Source organism: Opisthocomus hoazin, chromosome 18 (genome assembly GCF_030867145.1).
Source record: "Opisthocomus hoazin isolate bOpiHoa1 chromosome 18, bOpiHoa1.hap1, whole genome shotgun sequence".
NCBI classification, from domain to species: Eukaryota; Metazoa; Chordata; class Aves; order Opisthocomiformes; family Opisthocomidae; genus Opisthocomus; species Opisthocomus hoazin.
The window spans coordinates 19,515,270-19,531,971 of NC_134431.1; the positions used below are offsets into that span (position 1 = coordinate 19,515,270).

At 66.2% G+C, this 16,702-nt stretch overlaps 1 protein-coding gene across 8 annotated transcripts; it reads right to left on the reverse strand.

Moving 5' to 3' along the window:
- Nucleotides 1-1,476: 1,476 nt before the first annotated feature.
- On the reverse strand, nt 1,477-11,636 carry ZNF335 (zinc finger protein 335). 8 transcript variants are annotated; one of them, XM_075438608.1, is made up of 28 exons: nt 11,619-11,636; nt 10,989-11,213; nt 10,337-10,610; nt 9,873-9,950; nt 9,299-9,628; nt 9,018-9,152; nt 8,778-8,936; nt 8,404-8,665; nt 8,119-8,296; nt 7,928-8,040; nt 7,712-7,730; nt 7,388-7,504; nt 7,225-7,301; nt 6,963-7,123; nt 6,604-6,833; nt 6,415-6,523; nt 6,236-6,330; nt 5,801-6,081; nt 5,567-5,708; nt 5,106-5,495; nt 4,874-5,016; nt 4,377-4,513; nt 3,777-3,880; nt 3,570-3,647; nt 3,322-3,405; nt 3,085-3,150; nt 2,813-2,894; nt 1,477-2,268 (listed from the first exon to the last, which is right to left on the reverse strand). In XM_075438608.1, exons 2-28 carry the CDS (start codon nt 11,181-11,183, stop codon nt 2,150-2,152), a joined length of 4,158 nt encoding a protein of 1,385 aa, XP_075294723.1. In that variant the 5' UTR covers nt 11,184-11,213; nt 11,619-11,636; the 3' UTR covers nt 1,477-2,149. The 8 variants fall into 8 exon arrangements, with proteins under 8 accessions (XP_075294723.1, XP_075294729.1, XP_075294725.1 ...); XM_075438614.1 differs by lacking the exon at nt 11,619-11,636 and having other exon boundaries at nt 8,419-8,665; nt 10,989-11,256; XM_075438610.1 differs by lacking the exon at nt 11,619-11,636 and having other exon boundaries at nt 5,567-5,705; nt 10,989-11,256.
- Nucleotides 11,637-16,702: the final 5,066 nt, after the last annotated feature.

Below are 16,702 nucleotides of genomic sequence, written 5' to 3' on the forward strand. Positions count from 1 at the left end.
TGCCTGGGTGGGGACGCAGCCCCGCAGGCAGCGGGGCACAAGGGGCACCGAGACCCCGCAACCCCCCAAGCCACCCCGCTCCTGCCACTGCGCCTGCCTGCTCAGACTGGGATTATCCCACAGGTTGTATCCGTCGTTAAATACCGACTAATAATGCTCTCAGGATATTAAATATGTAACAAACCCGCTTAGCACTGGCCAGGGACGGGAAGGGGAAGGTCACCGGTGCTCCTGAGCCCTGCAGCGTCCCCGGGCTCCCTGCAGACCCCCAGTGACAGCAGAAGGTGCCAGGGCTGAGGTGCCAGTGCCGGCAGAGAGGGCAGAGTCCCCAGACCCTGTGGCCCCACAGCCAGAGCCCCAACAGCACCCAGAGCTCCCCATGTGCAGGGAGCCCCAGTCCCGTCCCTCCCAGTCCCGTCCCCACCTTGGGCTGGCCCCGTGCTCTCAGCAGCCCTGACCCAGCGGCTGCAGGGCAGCCAGGAGCCTGTGCCGTTGGCCAGGAGCGGCCGGCCGGGTCGGACGGCTGGCACCAGCCCTGGCCACGGCCCTGTAACCTTGTCCCCACGGGACTCCTCCAGCCCTGATCAGCGCTGCCGGCAGCACTTCGGATCCGCTTGATTAGATAATGGGGCTGTAATCTAGGAAAGCGCCTGTGGATTGCTGCAGCGTGCCCAAACCCTGCGCAGCACAGCTGGATGTGACGGAGCCACGGCCACGCATCGGCACGGCGGGGCACGGACAGGGCTGCAGCCGGACGTGAGGGCAGCTGGACACAGCCTTGGCTGGGACAGACCCACGACCAACGACGGCCGAGGCTGCTCACCCGGGGACGTGTGCGGCCGAGGCCCCGCTGCCCCGGCCGGGCAGGGTGGTGGGGGGTCCAGCACGGGAGCCCGGAGTGAAGGCAGGCTGCTGGCAGCAGCCCCGAGGCAGGGAGGAGCAGGGGTCTCGCTGGGGACCCCCGCAGCCCGGGAGGGAGGGTATCCCTCCTTTCGGGCAGAGCACAGCTCTGTGTCCACAGCACGAGCCCCAGTGCCATCCCCGTCCCCAGCAAGAGCTGCGCCGTGACCACACCACACCGATCCCGCAGCCGCCGGGCCCCGGCCTCGCAGAGGCTCTTGCTGAAGTTGGGTGGTTCCAGGCCTTTTTCCCCTCCGCAGATAATCAGTTTAATGCAAAAGCACAGAACCAAAACTCTGAGATTAGCTGTTATAATCACATGTAAATACCTCCAGACAATCCGCTCAGGGAGGGGCGGCGTGTGTAGTCCGGGACAGCGTTACACGGGATTTAGGCTGTTTACCACTCGATTAATGCCACGACTCCAGCCCCCAGCCCGCCGCTGGACCAGATGCCCGGCTCCCTTCCCCGAAGTCAAGGTCACTCAGGCAGGAGGACGCCGGCAGCGAGCTGCCCAGCTGCGGGGCCAGGAGCCGGGACCCCCTGCCCCAGCCCCAGGACGCGCCGGCACACACGCAGGTTCCAATCCCTTTTTATTCATAAGCAAAGTCAAAGCTTCACAATGTCAGAATTGAACCCCTCCCCCAACCACCTACGAACCAACTTCAGAGTCCATCCCTCTTCAGAAGAAAAATAGAACATCTTCCACCTATGCTTCTTCCTACTCCGGGTTCCTCCAGTCCCAAGCGCTACCGCTGCTGCCTGCCCGCAGGCCCGAGAAGCCGAGGGAGGGCCGGCTGCGCTCACGCCAGCACCGCACGCCCGACGGCCGGGGAGCGCGGGGCTGCGGCTGCACTCACACCTCCCACTCCGCTCCGCCCCGCGCGGCTCGGCCCCAGGCTCCTCACGTGCCAGACCGACCGAGCCGAGTTTGGCCCACACAGACATGATTCAGGAAAAGGGATTTCAGACCATCAAGTGCAACAGGCAGAGACCGGTCACAGGAGAGCACGGCCACCGTGCCGCGGCTGCGGCAGTCTCTGCTGGAGACAGCTGCCTGTGCCGGGGAGGACGCGCAGGACCCCGGCGGTGCACGGCTGAGCGGCAGCAGGACCCTGCCGCAGCGCGCTCGGGCGCGTCCCTCGCAGCCCCGAAGCAGTAAGGCAACCGCTGGCTGCAGAGGCTCCGGCGCGGTGCAGCGGTCCTGCTCAGCGTGGCCGTCCTCGCGCCAGCCGGGCCGGCCCCGGTGCTAGTCCGCCAGCGTGATGACGTCGTAGCGGATCCCCTGCTGCAGCTGCTGGATCTGCTCAGCCGTCGCCTCGGCGGTGAACACGCCCTGCGCCTGCGCCATCGCCGCATCAGCCACTGCTGCAGAGGAGAGGGGTCAGCAGCTCCTCGTGCCGAGGGCAGGCGGCTGCCCAGGGCCCTCCGCGGTGCCACGTGCTCCCAGCAAACAGGCAGGCGCACGACGCGAGCACAAGGGCCGCTGCGCCGGGGAGCCTGGCTCCGGGCCGCTCTGCGAACGCCCGTCAGGGTGCTGGCACCCTGCGGAAGCTGCTGCACCCCCCAGCACGGCAACTCATCCCCAGGGGAAGGAGCTGCTACTGCTCCAGAACTGAGGTGCTGGGACCAGCGAGGCCAGCTGCCGCCCCGAGCCGCAGGGACGCAGGCAGCAAGCGGCGACCCAGCCCTGCCGACCCCAGCCCTCCCGCACGGGCTGCTGCTCGGCTGCCTGCTGGCCCTGCCTGCCCCGCAAACCAGCAGCCTCTGCGGGCAGAGCCGGGCTGAGACCTCGGCGTCTCGCCAGCTGCCCACAGGCATCGCCAGCTGCCCGGCAGCGCGGGCACCGCGGCCCCGAGGGAGCCGGGACTGCGGGAGCTGCGCTGCAGCTCGGCCGGGGCCCCAGCCCTACCTGAGACTGCCGAGTGTGCAGCCGCTTCCAGCTGCGCCTGGGTGACGAGCTGCTGCTCGGGCGAGACAGGCATGTACTGGATCTGCAGGGAGAGAGCCGGGGAGCGCGGGAGGGGCAGGGTCCCTCTCCGAGCGCTGCTCTGGCCACAGCCACTGCAGCGAGTCGCCCACCCACATGCGCCTTCTGCTTCGCACCCTCTCTTCTCCAGCTGGGTGCTCAGAGCCCGCCTCAGGGCAGCCCTGCCAGCTCCAGCCAGCGGCCTGGCCCCTTACCTGCGGCTCCTGGAGGAACTGGCTGCCCTGCTCGTACTGGATGTGGGTGATCTGACCATCCTGCACCTGTGGATGAGAGCCGCAGCGCGGCTGCGTTAGGGCTAGCAGGCATCCCTGCCTCTGAACAAAGCTGTGACTCGAAGCAAGCCACCGGGAGTGGGAGGAGGCCGAGCCCCGCACACGGCACCCTCATCAGCCCCAGCCACCAGCCCAGGGAGCAGACAGTCTGAAGCCTACCTGGATGTGATGTCCCTCCGGGACAACAACGTACTCGTGGGGAAGCAAGTGCTGTACACCATCCTGGGCAATAATGTACTGAACCTGCAAACACAGGGATTCAGACCCAAAAAAGAGGTCCCCACTGCTCGTCCCCATGCCAGCGCAGCCGGGCTGGTTCTTGTCTGTCTCCTATGCCTGTTTCCAGCCCGGCTCTCCCCGCTCCAGCTGAGCAGAATCTCTGGGTTCTGGGGACGTGCCCCCCTCACCTGGTTGTCAGAGGTCACCAAGTGCTGCACTGTCTGTCCGTCGGCAGTCGTGATCTCCTGGATGTACGCAGCCTCCTCCTGCGGTCAGCGAGAGCCCGGTGCCATCACTGGGGTGGGCCTGACCGCAAGCCCTCGGAGAGGAGGGAGCACAGCTCGCAGGGAGCGGCCGCACAGGGCGGGAGGATGAGGCCGATGGGCCCGACTCACCTGGCTCGCGATGCCCTGCTCCTGCGCGACGATGATGTGTTCCTGCCCCAGCGCCTGCTGCAGCCGCTCCGGAGCCAGCACCGCCTGGCCGGACTGCAGGGCCGCTGCAATGCAGAGAAAGCCGGTGCAGACGCTGCTGGGGCTGCCAGCCGGCCCCGCGCCCGAGCAGCCCCCGCCGGGTGCCCACCCCAGCGAGGAGCACAGGATGGTCTCATAGCTCTGCTCACAGCAGGTCAGCAGCTAAACCAAACTCTCCCAACATGAAGGAAACTGTGAGCAAAACACAGCCTCCACATCAGAGCACAAACTTTGCTTCCCCTTTCAGCTGCCAGCTGCTCGCAGCACTGCTGTTCCCGCAACGCAGAGATCTCCTGGGACCTGCTCGGACCCCTGGCTCTGTGCAGAACCGCAGCAGCCGGCGCCTCGCCTGGAGAGCTCCCTGCGCCCAGCCCCTCGTCTCTGCACCCACCGAGTCCGCCTGCTGCTGGCAACCCTCAGCTTCGGCAGGAATCCCCCGGCCCCGACCCTTCCCAGCCCTGCCCGGCCCAGGGGCTGGGTGAATCCCCGCTGACCACCCCTGGTCGCAGGGACACGTCTTACTCTGCAGGGTGGCCAGCGTGTCCTCGTCGCTGTTCAGGATGATGGTCTGGGCGGCAGCTGCCGGTGCCCCCAGCCTCTTCGCCTCCGAGCTGTGCAAACGCTGCATGTGGAACTTGAGGTGCCCGTTACGGTTGAACCTACAGGAGGAACAGCGCGAGGTGGGGTTTGCCATGGGCAGCGCATGGCCTCTGCAGTCTCTGCAGAGACCCAGGCCACGGGCACCACGAGCACGTCCTACGACACAGCCTGTCCTCGCTCCCAGAACGTTTCCATCAGTGCCCAAGCACTGAACCTCCCCATGCAGAAGCTCCTTGGAGACGAAGCTGTGTCTGCCCGCAGCAGGGACTGCTCTCAAGGGCAGAGTCCCTCTAACAGGGGATGGCTCCCAGGGGTGGGGTCGGGGCAGCCAGCTCCTCGCCAGTATCCTACCCCCTCCTGAGCCCTGGAGAGCTCTGCAGGTGTCTTGAAGCAGCAACAGCCTAGCAGGCTTCACTCACCTCTGCCCACAGATCTGGCAGACGAAGGGCTTCTCGTTGGTGTGCGTCAGCATGTGCCTGCGCAGGTCCTTCTTGTTCTTGGAGGCGAAGCTGCAGTGGGTGCACTTGTGCGGCCGAAGGCTGGCATGCTGGACCATGTGGCTCTGAGGGCAGAAGGACAAGTGCAAGGTCAGAAAGCCCCCGTTTCTCCAAACCTCCTGTTCCCAGGGCTGCTCTGTGCCAGGGAACCTACCCGAACCTCCGGCCAGAGGGCTGCAGTGAACGGACAGTCGGGACACTTGAAAGTGCTGGGCCCAATGTGGGCTCTCTTGTGACTCTCCATTTCTGCTCTCCCTGTGAACATGGCTGTGCAAATCTTGCATGAAAACTTTTTGGCTGTGGAAATCTTGCACGAGAGCTTCTTGGCTGTGGAAACCTTGCACGAGAGCTTCTTGGCCATGCCTTGAAGTGCAGGCCACTTGACCTTTGGGGATGAGATTTCTTGCCCCTCGGAGGCTGGGGATAAAGACGAGTCCTTCTGGAGCTGCCTGGTGACACACTGCACTGGGGGCCACTTGACGCCGGGGGGCTGTGCCTCCTGGCCTTCCGCAGGAGAGGGAAAGGCAGTGTCCCCGCTGAGGGGCTGAGAGAGAAACACCCCGTCACACCTGCCCATGCTGCTCTCCGGGACGGGGAGAAAGCTCAGCTCCTTACCTCAATGTGATGGAACTGGCTCCCCGAGATGCTGGACGACATGATATAGTGATTGTTCTGCTCTTTCAGGGCTTCCTCTGTCATCACAGCCTCACTCACCACAACCGCATGGGAGGTCTCCGCAGGGCTCTCCTCCTCGCTGCTGGAGAGGACAGGGTCAGGGAGGATCTCCCTCGTCCTCCTCGTTTGCGGTCAGAAGCGCCTCTGCCTCCCCGCTCCCCCCCCACAGCTGACCTGTACAGCGTGCCTGGAGCCTGAATCTCCTCGCTGATGGGTGTGATGATGCTGTACTCTGCCGTTCCGCCAAAGGGGATTGTGATCTGCTGCAGCTCTGAGCCACCCAGTGTTGCCTCCTCGTAAGCCTCCTGCACCAGCGTCTCCCCAGGCTCTGTCATGTGCAGTGTCACCAACTCCTGCTGCTGCTCCTTCAAGTCCATCTCGGTCCCCTCCTCCTGTCCCTGCGGCTCACAGGGGGCTGGTGCCTCTCCCGAATCGCCTGGCTTCACCACTGCCACCTGCGAGGGGGACAGTGGCTCAGCCGCAGGAAGGCAAGGCTTTGCAAGACGTCCCCTGAAGCAGAACAGGGCTGGGCACCGCGGAGACTGTGGAGGGCTGCGAAGCCTCGCACTGCTGCCCCCCGTCAGGCACAGCCCCCCCAGCCCTCCTCACCTGCAGCGAGCCCGTGGCCAGCTCTCGCTGAGCGCTCATGTTCAGCAGGAGATCCAGGGCAGTCTGTGTGGCCAGTTCTGCTGATCCAGCCACATCTGTCGGGGTCGGGAGCAGAGGGTCAGGCACACGCTCGCCCACCTCCTCCCCGTCCACGTCCCCTTCCCTGGGAGCCCACTCACCTTGTTCGTAAATGATGGTGGCCCCTCCCAGGGAATCCTGCGAGAGGATGGGGGGCTCTGCTCCTGGGATGGCCTGGACTGCGTGGTAGGTGACAGGGCCAAGAGGTGCCTGCATGAGAGAGAAAGCTGACAGTGCGGCCAGGCCCGGCGAGCACCAGGAGGAGCTGGGGCACGGGCAGCTGCACTCACCGGTGGACTGGCCTCTGGCTCAGCTGGGGCCTGCACCTGGCTGTGCTGCTGCTTCAGCTCCTCGATCTGCTGCAGGGTGAAGAAGGGGCGGCGGCGGCAGGGCGGCTCCTCGGGGTGCCTCTGCGCCCACTCCTCGAAGGAGTCGGCGTGGCGGCAGTGCACGTGCAGGCGCAGGTTCTTCTTGTGCTTGGTGGTGAAGTGACAGAACTCGCAAGCGAACGGCTTCCCTCCTGCAGGACACGGGAGTCAGGCGGGGGGTCCCCGAGGGGCAGCAGCGAGAGCCGGCACGGTCTGACTGCCTCTGGGGGGAGGGGGGTGCAGGACATCGGGGCATGGGGTGGGCAGGCAGGTCCCCTCACCCGTGTGCTTGACAGCCATGTGCGAGACCAGGAAGTCCTCCCGGAACGTGGAGTACTTGCAGAAGCTGCACTTGTAGGGCTTGTCGTTCATGTGCGACAGCTGGTGGTTCAGCAGGACCTTTTTGTCCTCGCAGACATAGTCACAGAACTCACACTTGAACCTGCCAGGACAACGGTGCCCGTCACACGGGCAGCAGGGACCTTCTGCCCTCTCCTCTGAGGGGGAGCTAGGACACGCTGCAGGCTGCTGCCGGGCTCCTACCTGCGGTTGGCAATGGCCTGGATGTGCGTCAGCAGGTGCATCTTGAAGGTGTAGCGCTTCTTAAAGGACTTCCCGCACTGCGGCGAAACAAAGCAACGCAGCGCTCACCTCCCGTCCAGCCTCACTCGCCGCCAGCCCCTCCCCAGTCTGTGCCCCCCCTCACCTTGTCACACATGTGTGGCTTCTCTGTGCTGTGCGTCTTCATGTGCTGCGTCAGCCTCTTCTGCATGGGGTAGATACGGTTGCATACGGGGCACGGGAAGGAGTTCAGCTTTGGGGGCTGGAGGGAGAGCAGGAAGGTGAGCTCACCTCAGAGGGGCTCACCAGTTTCCTCACCCTCTCCCCACTGCAGGACCTGGGCTGCCTTTCCTCAGGTGATCCAGAAACTCTGCCTTCAACGAGGCACCAACAATTTGTGGCGGACCCAGACATGCCTCTTCCCATACAACAGTGCTGAGAGACTAGCCAACAGAGTACTCAAACTCACCGGATCAGCTCTCTTTTTCCTGAAAAAGAAAGAAGACAACCCCCTTGTCAGCCACATCCCAAGTCTGACCTCCCTGGCACCCAGACACCAAAACCACCCACTCTGGAAGGGCCAGAGGGCAGGGGCAGCTGCGGCTGCCCTCCCATGGCAGGAGGCACAGCGCGAGTGCCGTTCAGCCAGGCTGCGAGACAGTCCCTGGGACTGCACTTCCCTCACCTGTCCCGGCTGTGCACCGTGGAGTGCCGGATGACGTCCTTCTTGTACACGCTGGTGTAGCTGCACTCCTCGCACTTGTAGGGTTTGCTGCCCACGTGGTTGAACATGTGTTCCTGCAGGAAGAGTGGGGCCCGTGAGACCTGGGGCTTCCAGCTGCCCCCCGGCACAGGCGCAGGACAGACGGCGCTCACCTTGAGGGAGGACCAGCGCCGGGAGCGGTAGCTGCACTGAAGACACTTGAAGAGCTGCGGGTCATTGGCCTCGTGCGAGTTGACGTGGAAACGCAGATCATCATGCGTGAGGAAACGCGAGCCGCAGATCCGACACAGGTACGGTCTCATCAGGGGCTTGGGTGACTTGTAGTAGTACCTGCGGAAACCAGAGCCGGGGCTCAGAGCTGTGGTGGCAAGCAGGGGCTGGACCGGCCCTGGGCACAGGCCAGAGGGCCCAGCGCCGGCTCGGCACACACCCCTCACCTGCGCCCCATGTACTTGCGGTATTTCTTGCCCAGGAAGCGGCGGGAGGGCCGCCCTCGCCTCCTGGGGACGACGTCTGCCTCCTCGAGGCCGGTGTTGGAGGAAGGGTCCTTGTTCTCAGAGTCCGACTGGCTGATGCTGGGCTCCGCCAGGCTCTCGCTGGTCCCATTCTCCAGGCCGGAGGAACTGGCTGCTTCCCCATCCTGCAGCTCACGGCTTGGTGTGCTCTGGGACGTCACCAAGGGCTCCACATCCCCTCCTGCTTGATGGAACATGGCACGGCTCCGTCACAGCCTCCCTGCGGGCTCCCGGGAGCTCATGTACCGCTCCCTGCTCCAGCCCAGCATGGGGCTGCTGCCTCCTGCTTCTCTCACCTTCAGGCACGTCCTGGGGCATGCCCTCCAGACGAGGAAACTTTCGGGGCCTCCCCGGGCGCCGACGCGGCCTCTCCTCGCTGGATGTGGGGAGAGTGCGGCCGAACTTGGGCTGTCGCCCACGGGGCTCATCCTCGGCTGGGTTATAGTCACTGTCCTCTGGAGGCAAGGGGCCCAAAATGTCAGACAGAGACCGAGGAAACATTAAACTACGTAAGAGGCAGGGAGGATGAGTCCTACCTTCAGGGTCATCAATAGCGCCAGCATCCATGATATCATCATCCTCTTCTTCTTCTGGGACCTCCTCCTCCGCAGTCTTTGGGGCAGATCCGCCCTTTCGTGGACGTCCTTTCTTCAACGCCAGAGCTGAACCCGCTGCCACAGAGAACACCACGAACACTCTATACCAGACTGTGTGGCAGAACAGGTCCTTGCACTCATACTCCTCCCCTTGGTTCTTCCCCAGAGTGAGCACAGCCTGTCTGCCATAAGATAAATTTTCCTCAGCCCTTAGCACACACCTGGCTGGAAGTGCCGCTCTTTCATGTGGTTAATTAGCGTTTTCTTAGAGACACTCTTGTACTGACACATCTTGCACTTGAACTGCTGCACCACCACCACCTCCATCATCTCTTCCAGGGTCTCCATGTCCGGCTGATCCAGCTCCTCCCCACCATCTGCCTCGCGGGCCTTGTCTGGCCGTGCAGGCAGCTCCAGCACTTCCGACTGCTCACAAGGGTCTGAAGGGCCGGGCTGGTCAAGGCATGTGGACGTAGGTCCATCAGCAACAGCTTCTATGGCCAAGCTATTGGCCAGAGCAGAGGTGGTCATCTGGGACACCATGGGGGCACCTGAAACATGAAAACCAGCTCAGCCCAGAGCAGACCCTCACCCGCGCACAGGCTGCGCCCACACCTGGGGCACTGGCCTGAACACGAGCGCAGTAACAAGCTCGCAACAGTCAGCACATCCACGGGACCCTGACACAGGCGCTGCGGCCGATGTAGCTGGGATACCGGCTCCAGGCCCCGCTCGTGTGGAACAGGCTCAGAGGCAGAGGCAGCCACCGCCAGGCGCCCCGGGGTGCACCCTTACCGTCATCAGGGCCTTGCAGAATGAGGTACTGCGTTGTCTCTGCCCCGCCATCCTCTGCGCTGGTCACAGCGATGCAGCCTGGGAGGAAGAGGAGAGCTGAGTGGTATCTGCCAGATGCGGGGGCTGCAGAGTCCCTGGGGCTCTCCCGGGGTCAGACACAAGGGGGAAGGGATAGGGAAGGCCTGGCTCCAGGGACGGAGCCCGCCCTGGGCTGCTGGCACCGCGGCTGGAGGAGCAGCTGGACAGAGAGAGGGCTGTCCGGCAGCCACGAGCTCCTCACCGAACCCTCCAGCTACTGCAGCACGGCAAGAGAAACCCCCGCTGATCGAGGCACATACGTGTGCACGTGTGTACATCCCCTGCACCTCCCCGGGCCTGGCACAGCAGCAGCTCCCCTCCCCGGCCACTCCAGAGGGAGAGCGGGCAGGCCCGCCGCACGCCAGCAGCCGGGAGCACGCACTCACTCTGGATGATGTCAGGCCCAATCGTCGACTCGATGATTTTGTCGATGGCAGAACCCAGGTCTGAGGAAGTCGAGGCAGTGGAGTCCGAGACGACAGAGGCTCCATCAGTGATGACGCTGGAGTGGACCAGGACTTGTGGGGACTCTGACACCATGACGGACTGGCTCACGGTGGAGACACTGGAGACCAAGGTGGACTGGGCGATGGAGGATGAGTCTGGCAGGTAAATCCGGGGAATGCCATCTGTGCTGGAGCTGCTCTCCGACACCTCTTCCTGGTGGAACAAACACAGGCCAGAGGAGTTCAGCTGAGAGACCTTTGCCAGGCCAGGCCTCGGGGCAGCCAGCGCAGGCAAACAGCACTGGTGTACCGCTGCAGCACCCCCGGGAAAGGCATCCGCGCAATTCTTTTTGTACCACCGAGGACCCCGGACCTCCAGGGCTGCTCCTGCTACCCAGGAGAGCTCTCCTCCTCAGAGCAGCAAGCAGCGACCCGAGCAGCAGCCAGCGTCGCCTGCGAGGCGGCTCAGCCACCGAGCCGGCTGCTGAAGCTGGGTTTGCCAGCCGGGCCCAGGGCAACCCCGAGGAACCAGAGCCACCGCTGCCCCCTTCCCCACGCCGCCAGCCGCCCCGCGCTCCCCAGCGGCTCCTACCAGGGAGACCCCGCTGCTGTCGGAGCTCTGCCCCACGCCGGAGTCGTCCGCCCGGGAGAGGGGCCCGGGGGCGGCGGCGTCGCTGCTGTCCGCCGACACGGCCTCCGAGCTCCCGACGCCCAGGCCGCTCTCGGAGGGCTCCTCCCGCGCCGCCGGGGCCGCGTCACTGCTGCTCGCCACCGCATTCTCCTCCATGCCCACCCCGCGGGGCCGCCTACGCCCGGCCTGAGGGGGGAGGCCGCCGCCGTCAGGGCCGCCGCCCGCCGCCCGCTCCCCGCCGCTGCGGGCGGCCCCGGCCCGCAGGGGAGCGGCTCCGCGCAGCCCGGCGCGGGGGCCCGGCCCGCCCCTCGGGGCACCCCCGGCCGCGGGCCCGCGGCCACCGCGCCATGCCCGCGGGGGGTCCCCGCCGCCCTCGCGGGGGGGGGGCCCGGACCCGCCCGGCACCCCCGGTCCCGTCGTGCCCCGCGGCCCTACCCGGCCCCCGCCGCCATCTTGCCGCGGGGTCCCCCCCGCCGCCTCCGCGCGCGCGCACACGGCGGGGCGGCCCCGGTGCGCCGGGGCGGGGAGAGCCGCACGCTGCGGGGCGAGGGGTCCCGCCGCCGCCGCCCGCCCGCCGGCCCGCGCCCTCACCCGGCCCGCCGCGGCCCAGCCGCGCCTCCGCCGGAGCCGGCATCACGGCGGCCGCCATGCCCCCCCGCCCTCGCGCCGCGCAGCGGTACGGCCGCGCGGGCCCCGCGCCGGGACTACTTACCCCGGGCCCCGCCCCGCCCGGGGCGCTCGCCGCCGCGGGGACGCGCTCCTCGCTCCCGCCGCCGTCGCCTCCTCCCGGCACCGGGCGCCGCCGCCCGCCGCCCGCGGGCTGCGGGAGGCCGCGGCGCCTCGCCGGGGACTACTTTTTGGGCGGAGGGATCATGGAGAAGGTGCCGCGACCCTGCGTCATGGCGTCACGAAGCGGCGCCCGGGCCCTGAGCGTCGGCGTCGCGCAGGGTTGCGCCCGTCACGTGATGAGGAAGCGGAAGCGACAGTGGCGGGCCGGGGGCTGTGGGCCCCGCCGCTTCGCTCCGCTCCCCGCCCGGGCCGGCCTGGCCTTGTCCTGCGTGCCCGCGCTGGCTGTACCCCGCCGCCCCATCCCGCCGCCCCATCCCGCCGCGGGCCGGGCGGGGCGGGGCTGTGCGGTACCGACCGGCACCGCGGCCCGGCCCGGCCCTGTCCCGGCGGCGCGTCCCCCGGTGCAGCCCCGCCGCTCCGCTCGCGTTCAGGAGCCCGCGGTGGGCGCGGAGCCCGGCGCGGGTCGCGGTCGCTTCGGCGGACCCAGCCGGGGCCGCCCTTCCCTGGCGCGGCCCTGGCCGAGCTGCGGGGCCTCGGCCGGGCCCCTCCTCGCAGGGCCGGGGGCCGTACCGTGCTCGGCCCGGTGCCCGCGTGGGCTCGGGCTGCTGAGCGCTTTTCCCCTCGGTTTGCGGTGTGGGGATGGCGCCTGGCGGGAGCTGTGGGTTTGCTCTGTCCTACAGAAGCCAGGCTTGCCCCTTGTCATGGCGGTCCTGCAGCTGCCGTCTTCCGCTGTCCTCCCGCTAACCAACCTCTGCCTACGGGCTGGTTCACCCCCGCTGCCGATGGCGACGGGCGCCCGCTTTGTCAGGTCCGGCCGGGATGTGCTGGCTGCGGCGGCACCTCCAGCACCCCGGCTCCAGGCGCCCAGGCTGGGGGGCTGCGCTGGGCGGGCCAGGGGCTCCCAGCACGCCGCTGGCGGTGGGGCTTTGCTGGCACCCCCCGATGCCGCGGCGTCCCCACAGGGATGTGCTCGGAGCCTGCCGCAGCCCCAGCTCTGGCAGCGCCATTGAGCGCGCCAGTGTGCCGTCTGCTCCCGCCAAGTTCAACTGGGGACAGAGAGCCCAGGCTCCACCGAGCTGGGCCCTGCTCTGCGCCGATGTCTTTAACAATGTCACCCTGGCCTGGGTGGCTCCTTGCTCTCTCCGATGTTTTCTCAGTGCTCTATGAGGATGTTTCTGTCCTGGATTTTTTGTGGAAGAAAGGCAGCTGTGTTGTGCCTGTGCCGTTCTGAGGCTGGGACATGTCTGGGCTGAACCTGGCAGCTCGGTCCCTGCGGCAGGGATGCACTCGCTGCATGAAGGGTCCAGGGCTCCACGTCCCGGCTGCATCCTCGGTCCCGGGGCGCTGGGACTGAGTCAGTCCGCAGTGCGGCTCCGTCCGGAGCAGGTCTAGGCGAGCAGTCGCATTGTCTCGCTGGCCAGAACGGCCGGTACAGAGCTGACGCGGTGCCAGCTGCAGAAGGACAGGCAGTGTCTCGTCTGGCGCAGTCCGTGGAGTTAGCCTGCCAGAAATCCGAGTGGACGGGTGTTGGATGAGCGCGGTGAGCTGGATCAGCGCTCTGCGTCGCTTGGTGGTGGTGTTCCTGGTCCAGGGCGCGGAGGGCGGTGGCTGGATTCATCCCCCTCAGCCCATGGCTCCTCCGTGGGGCTCCGCGCATCCCCCGGCCCCATCTGGTGCCGGCTGCCCGGGGGAGCCGTGTGCCCGGGAGAGGCAGCAGAGGAGCGGCCGTGAACGCCAGCCGGGCATGCGAGCATCTTCCGGCCCTTTCTCAAGCTAATTAAATACATCTTTGAAAGGTGTACGCCCTCGTCTACTGCAGGGAGATGGTGTCGGTGAAGCCGGTCCCTGGGCTGGTGGGAGCTGAGGGGGAGCTGGCTGCGCGAGCACTCGGGTGCCGAGTCCCGGCGTGCAGCCGGCTGCTGCGGTCGCCATCCTGCCAGAAGCTGACAGAGACCAAGGGGTTGGGGTTTTTTCTCTTTATTGCTCTCTAAAGCAAGCCTGCAAAGCCCTGCAGTTGCTGGGGGGGCAGGGACGATGCGGGGAGCTCCTGTGTCCCCTCTCCGATGTCCTCTCTCCGTAGCTCCATCGCTGGCGCTGGAGGAGCCCGGCACTGTCTGTGAGCGGCTGTGAGGCCGGCTCCGTCTGTGGGCGTGGGGCTTGGGGCGTGCCTGTGGGGCAAAGCCCGTGTGTCTGCTGGGGGGCGGGTCGGAGGAACCCCTGGCGATAACTGCCTCCCAGCTAGAGGAAGCAGAATCACAGACTGTTAGGGGCTGGAAGGGACATTCTGTGATTCTGGGATGGATTTGTGTCGGACGGGATGGGTTGGTGTTGGACTAGCAGGTTCCCTCTCTCTCTGCCTTCAGTCAGCTGCGCTCTGAGGCAGGTGAAGGGTTTTCCCAGGGGATGATGGTTCCAGCGCAACGCAGCCTGAGCTCCAGGAGCCTCAGGGGCTGGTGTGGACCCTCCTGATGCTGGCGCGGCCGATGGAAAGTTTCTTAAAGCTTCCCTGTTACCCTGCAGAGATCCCCCACGTCCTGTGTCTCAGAGGATTGTACCACCGGGAGCTTTGCCGAGATGGGTAACCTGCTATTTTTAAAAACACTGCGTGCCCTGAGCAGGGCTGAGCAGAGAATTTCCAGCCAGGCAAAGCACAGCTCCCGTGCTGTGCTGTGGAGGCACAGCTCCTGTCTGCTAATGCTCTGCCATTGCGGCTCCCGTGCCTGAAATCATTTCGGGGCCAAAGAAAACAGAAAGAAATCTCGGCAAGAGGCTTAAGAGAATCCAAAAATGGATGCGGCATGCATTGGATGTGTGTCCAAATACCTTAGCAGGGGGAGCGCCAGGTTAAAGGCCTTTTGGGAACGGGCTGGGAAGACAACACAAATGCTTGTGCCTGGAGAATACAGTGATAAGGCTGGAGTGGGATGTGAAGCTGTTGTTTAACAGGCCGGTCGGTCGGCTGTCCCAGGAGGCAGAAGGTTTCCCAGCTCCACACTCTCCAGCCTGGAAGCAGCTACAGATGGCCGAGCTGCCGCTCGGGGCAGGGCGAGGGTCCGCCAGCTGAGGGTCCTGCTCTCGCCGGTGCCCCTCGGCCACGCCGCTCTGCCCCAGCGGCCGCTTGCTCGCCGTGCTGACCCGCCGTGCGGGCTTGCCCCGCTCCCGCAATAGCTCATGGCTTCGGTCAGTGTCCCAGAATAGGTGGTGGCTTGTGCTGAGCGCCGTGCCCAGGGCTGCACCCCTCCAGCCTCCTGCAACCCGAGCCCCGGACTTCCACAGGGATTTTGTCGTCCGTGCTGTTTGTTCCTCCTTGTTTCCTTTTTTCTTTTTAAGAAAACATTGCTGGTGATGTTTGTGTAGCTGCAGGGCATTAATCCACATCAACCAGGCTCGTATTTATATCCCACCTGGGAAGGGCAGTTGCATCAGCACATTTTGTAAAACGTTGAGCAAAACAGCCCTTGCTGCAGGAAATGGGTTTTTCTTCACAGCAGATTGCTTCACCGCTCAGCTCCTTCCCAGCAGCAGCGGCTCCTGGAGAAGGCGCCTGGGGCTCTCCCGAGGGATTGCTCCCTGCGGGGTGGCAGCCAGCCGGGACAGCTTCCGCCGGGCACAGCTCCGGCCCCTCTGCCGTGTGCCCGGGGCAGCTGGGCCACCGGCACTTCTGCGAGGAGCAGCCTCCCTCCAGCACCGGCTGCTCCTGTGGGATCCCCGCTTCCCGGGCGCTGCTGCGGCTGGGGGTGTCGTCGCATAACGCCCAGGTTTCTGTGGCCGCGGAGGCTGCGGCTGAAGCCGTGGCCTTGGCCGTGATGCCACCGCTGGGCCCGGGCAGGGTGCTGCCGAGGCGGGCAGGAGCTGCGCCCCAGCGCTCGGGGAGCCGGCGAGAGCCCGTGCCGAGGCCGCCGACACCCTCGCAGGGTGCCCGTGGCCGGAGGCGGCCCGCTGGCACTGCTCTGCCTGCCGGGCCGGGCCGTTCTGCCCCGGGCAGGGCAGCGCGGCGTGGCTGGGCCAGCTCCGACGGAGCGTGGAGCCCGGCTCCCTGCCGCGCTGCCGCGTGCTGCTGGCTGCCGCGACAGCCGCGCTGCCCTCAAGCCCACCGCATCCCGCGCCATTGGTACCCGCCGCCATGCCTGCCGGCTGGCGTCATGGCGGCACCGAGCCGTGCCGTACGCTGCCTGTCCCGCCTGCCTCGTCCTGTGCCCGGGTCGCAGCCGCGGCTGCGCTTCCCGCGGGGCTTCGGACCGCCGGCAGCCTTCCCAGGGTGCGTCTGGAGCTGCCGAACACAAACGGCCGGGCTGCGGCCCTGCCCGGCCCCTCCTCGCCTGCAGAAGGGCTGCTGCTGCGGGTTGTTTTTTTTCCCTTCTGGAGGGATCCTGTGGCTTCCTTCCCAGAACCTGAGACCTCGGAGCCACGGTCCAAGGCCGCCAGCTTCCACCCTCTCCTGCACTGCTGATTCATCACTGCTGGTTAGTTAAAAAATGGTAATCAGCAAATTACTGAAATATAAGTAAAATAAACAAAGTGGGCAGGAGAACTGTATGTGTAGCAGGGCCCCAGAGGCCTTAAGTGCATGTTGTGCAGGCCGTTCCCATCGCCTGCTCCAGGCTTCGCCCTGCTGAGCAGCCATGGCGCGGGGACTCTCGGTACCCGGCACCGCCATGGGGGCTCCAGCCTGTGCCGGACCCCCGCGGAGGCCAGAGGGGCCCTGCGGCTCTGGCACGGTGGTGGTCCTGAGCCCCTAGGCAGCGACTGGCTGCGGTGTTGGTCTGTTTGGTTGCCCCTGCCCCGTGGGAAGGGATTGCTGGAGCCCGGGGCCGAGCAGGCGGGCTCCAGGGCTGCTCCCTGCATGGTGCTTGGGGCATCGCAGCTCCCGAGGGGCTGGTGGCTCT

What these genes read in the sequence shown, in the direction of transcription:
- ZNF335 (XM_075438608.1), bottom strand. Translation starts at nt 11,183, where the DNA reads ATGGAGGAGAATGCGGTGGCGAGCAGCAGTGACGCGGCCCCGGCGGCG. An exon ending in CATGGCTGTCAAGCACACGG is followed by an intron (nt 6,834 to 6,962) that starts GTGAGGGGACCT and finishes CGTGTCCTGCAG; the next exon opens with GAGGGAAGCCGTTCGCTTGC. An exon ending in CACCATCATTTACGAACAAG is followed by an intron (nt 6,331 to 6,414) that starts GTGAGTGGGCTC and finishes CGACCCCGACAG; the next exon opens with ATGTGGCTGGATCAGCAGAA.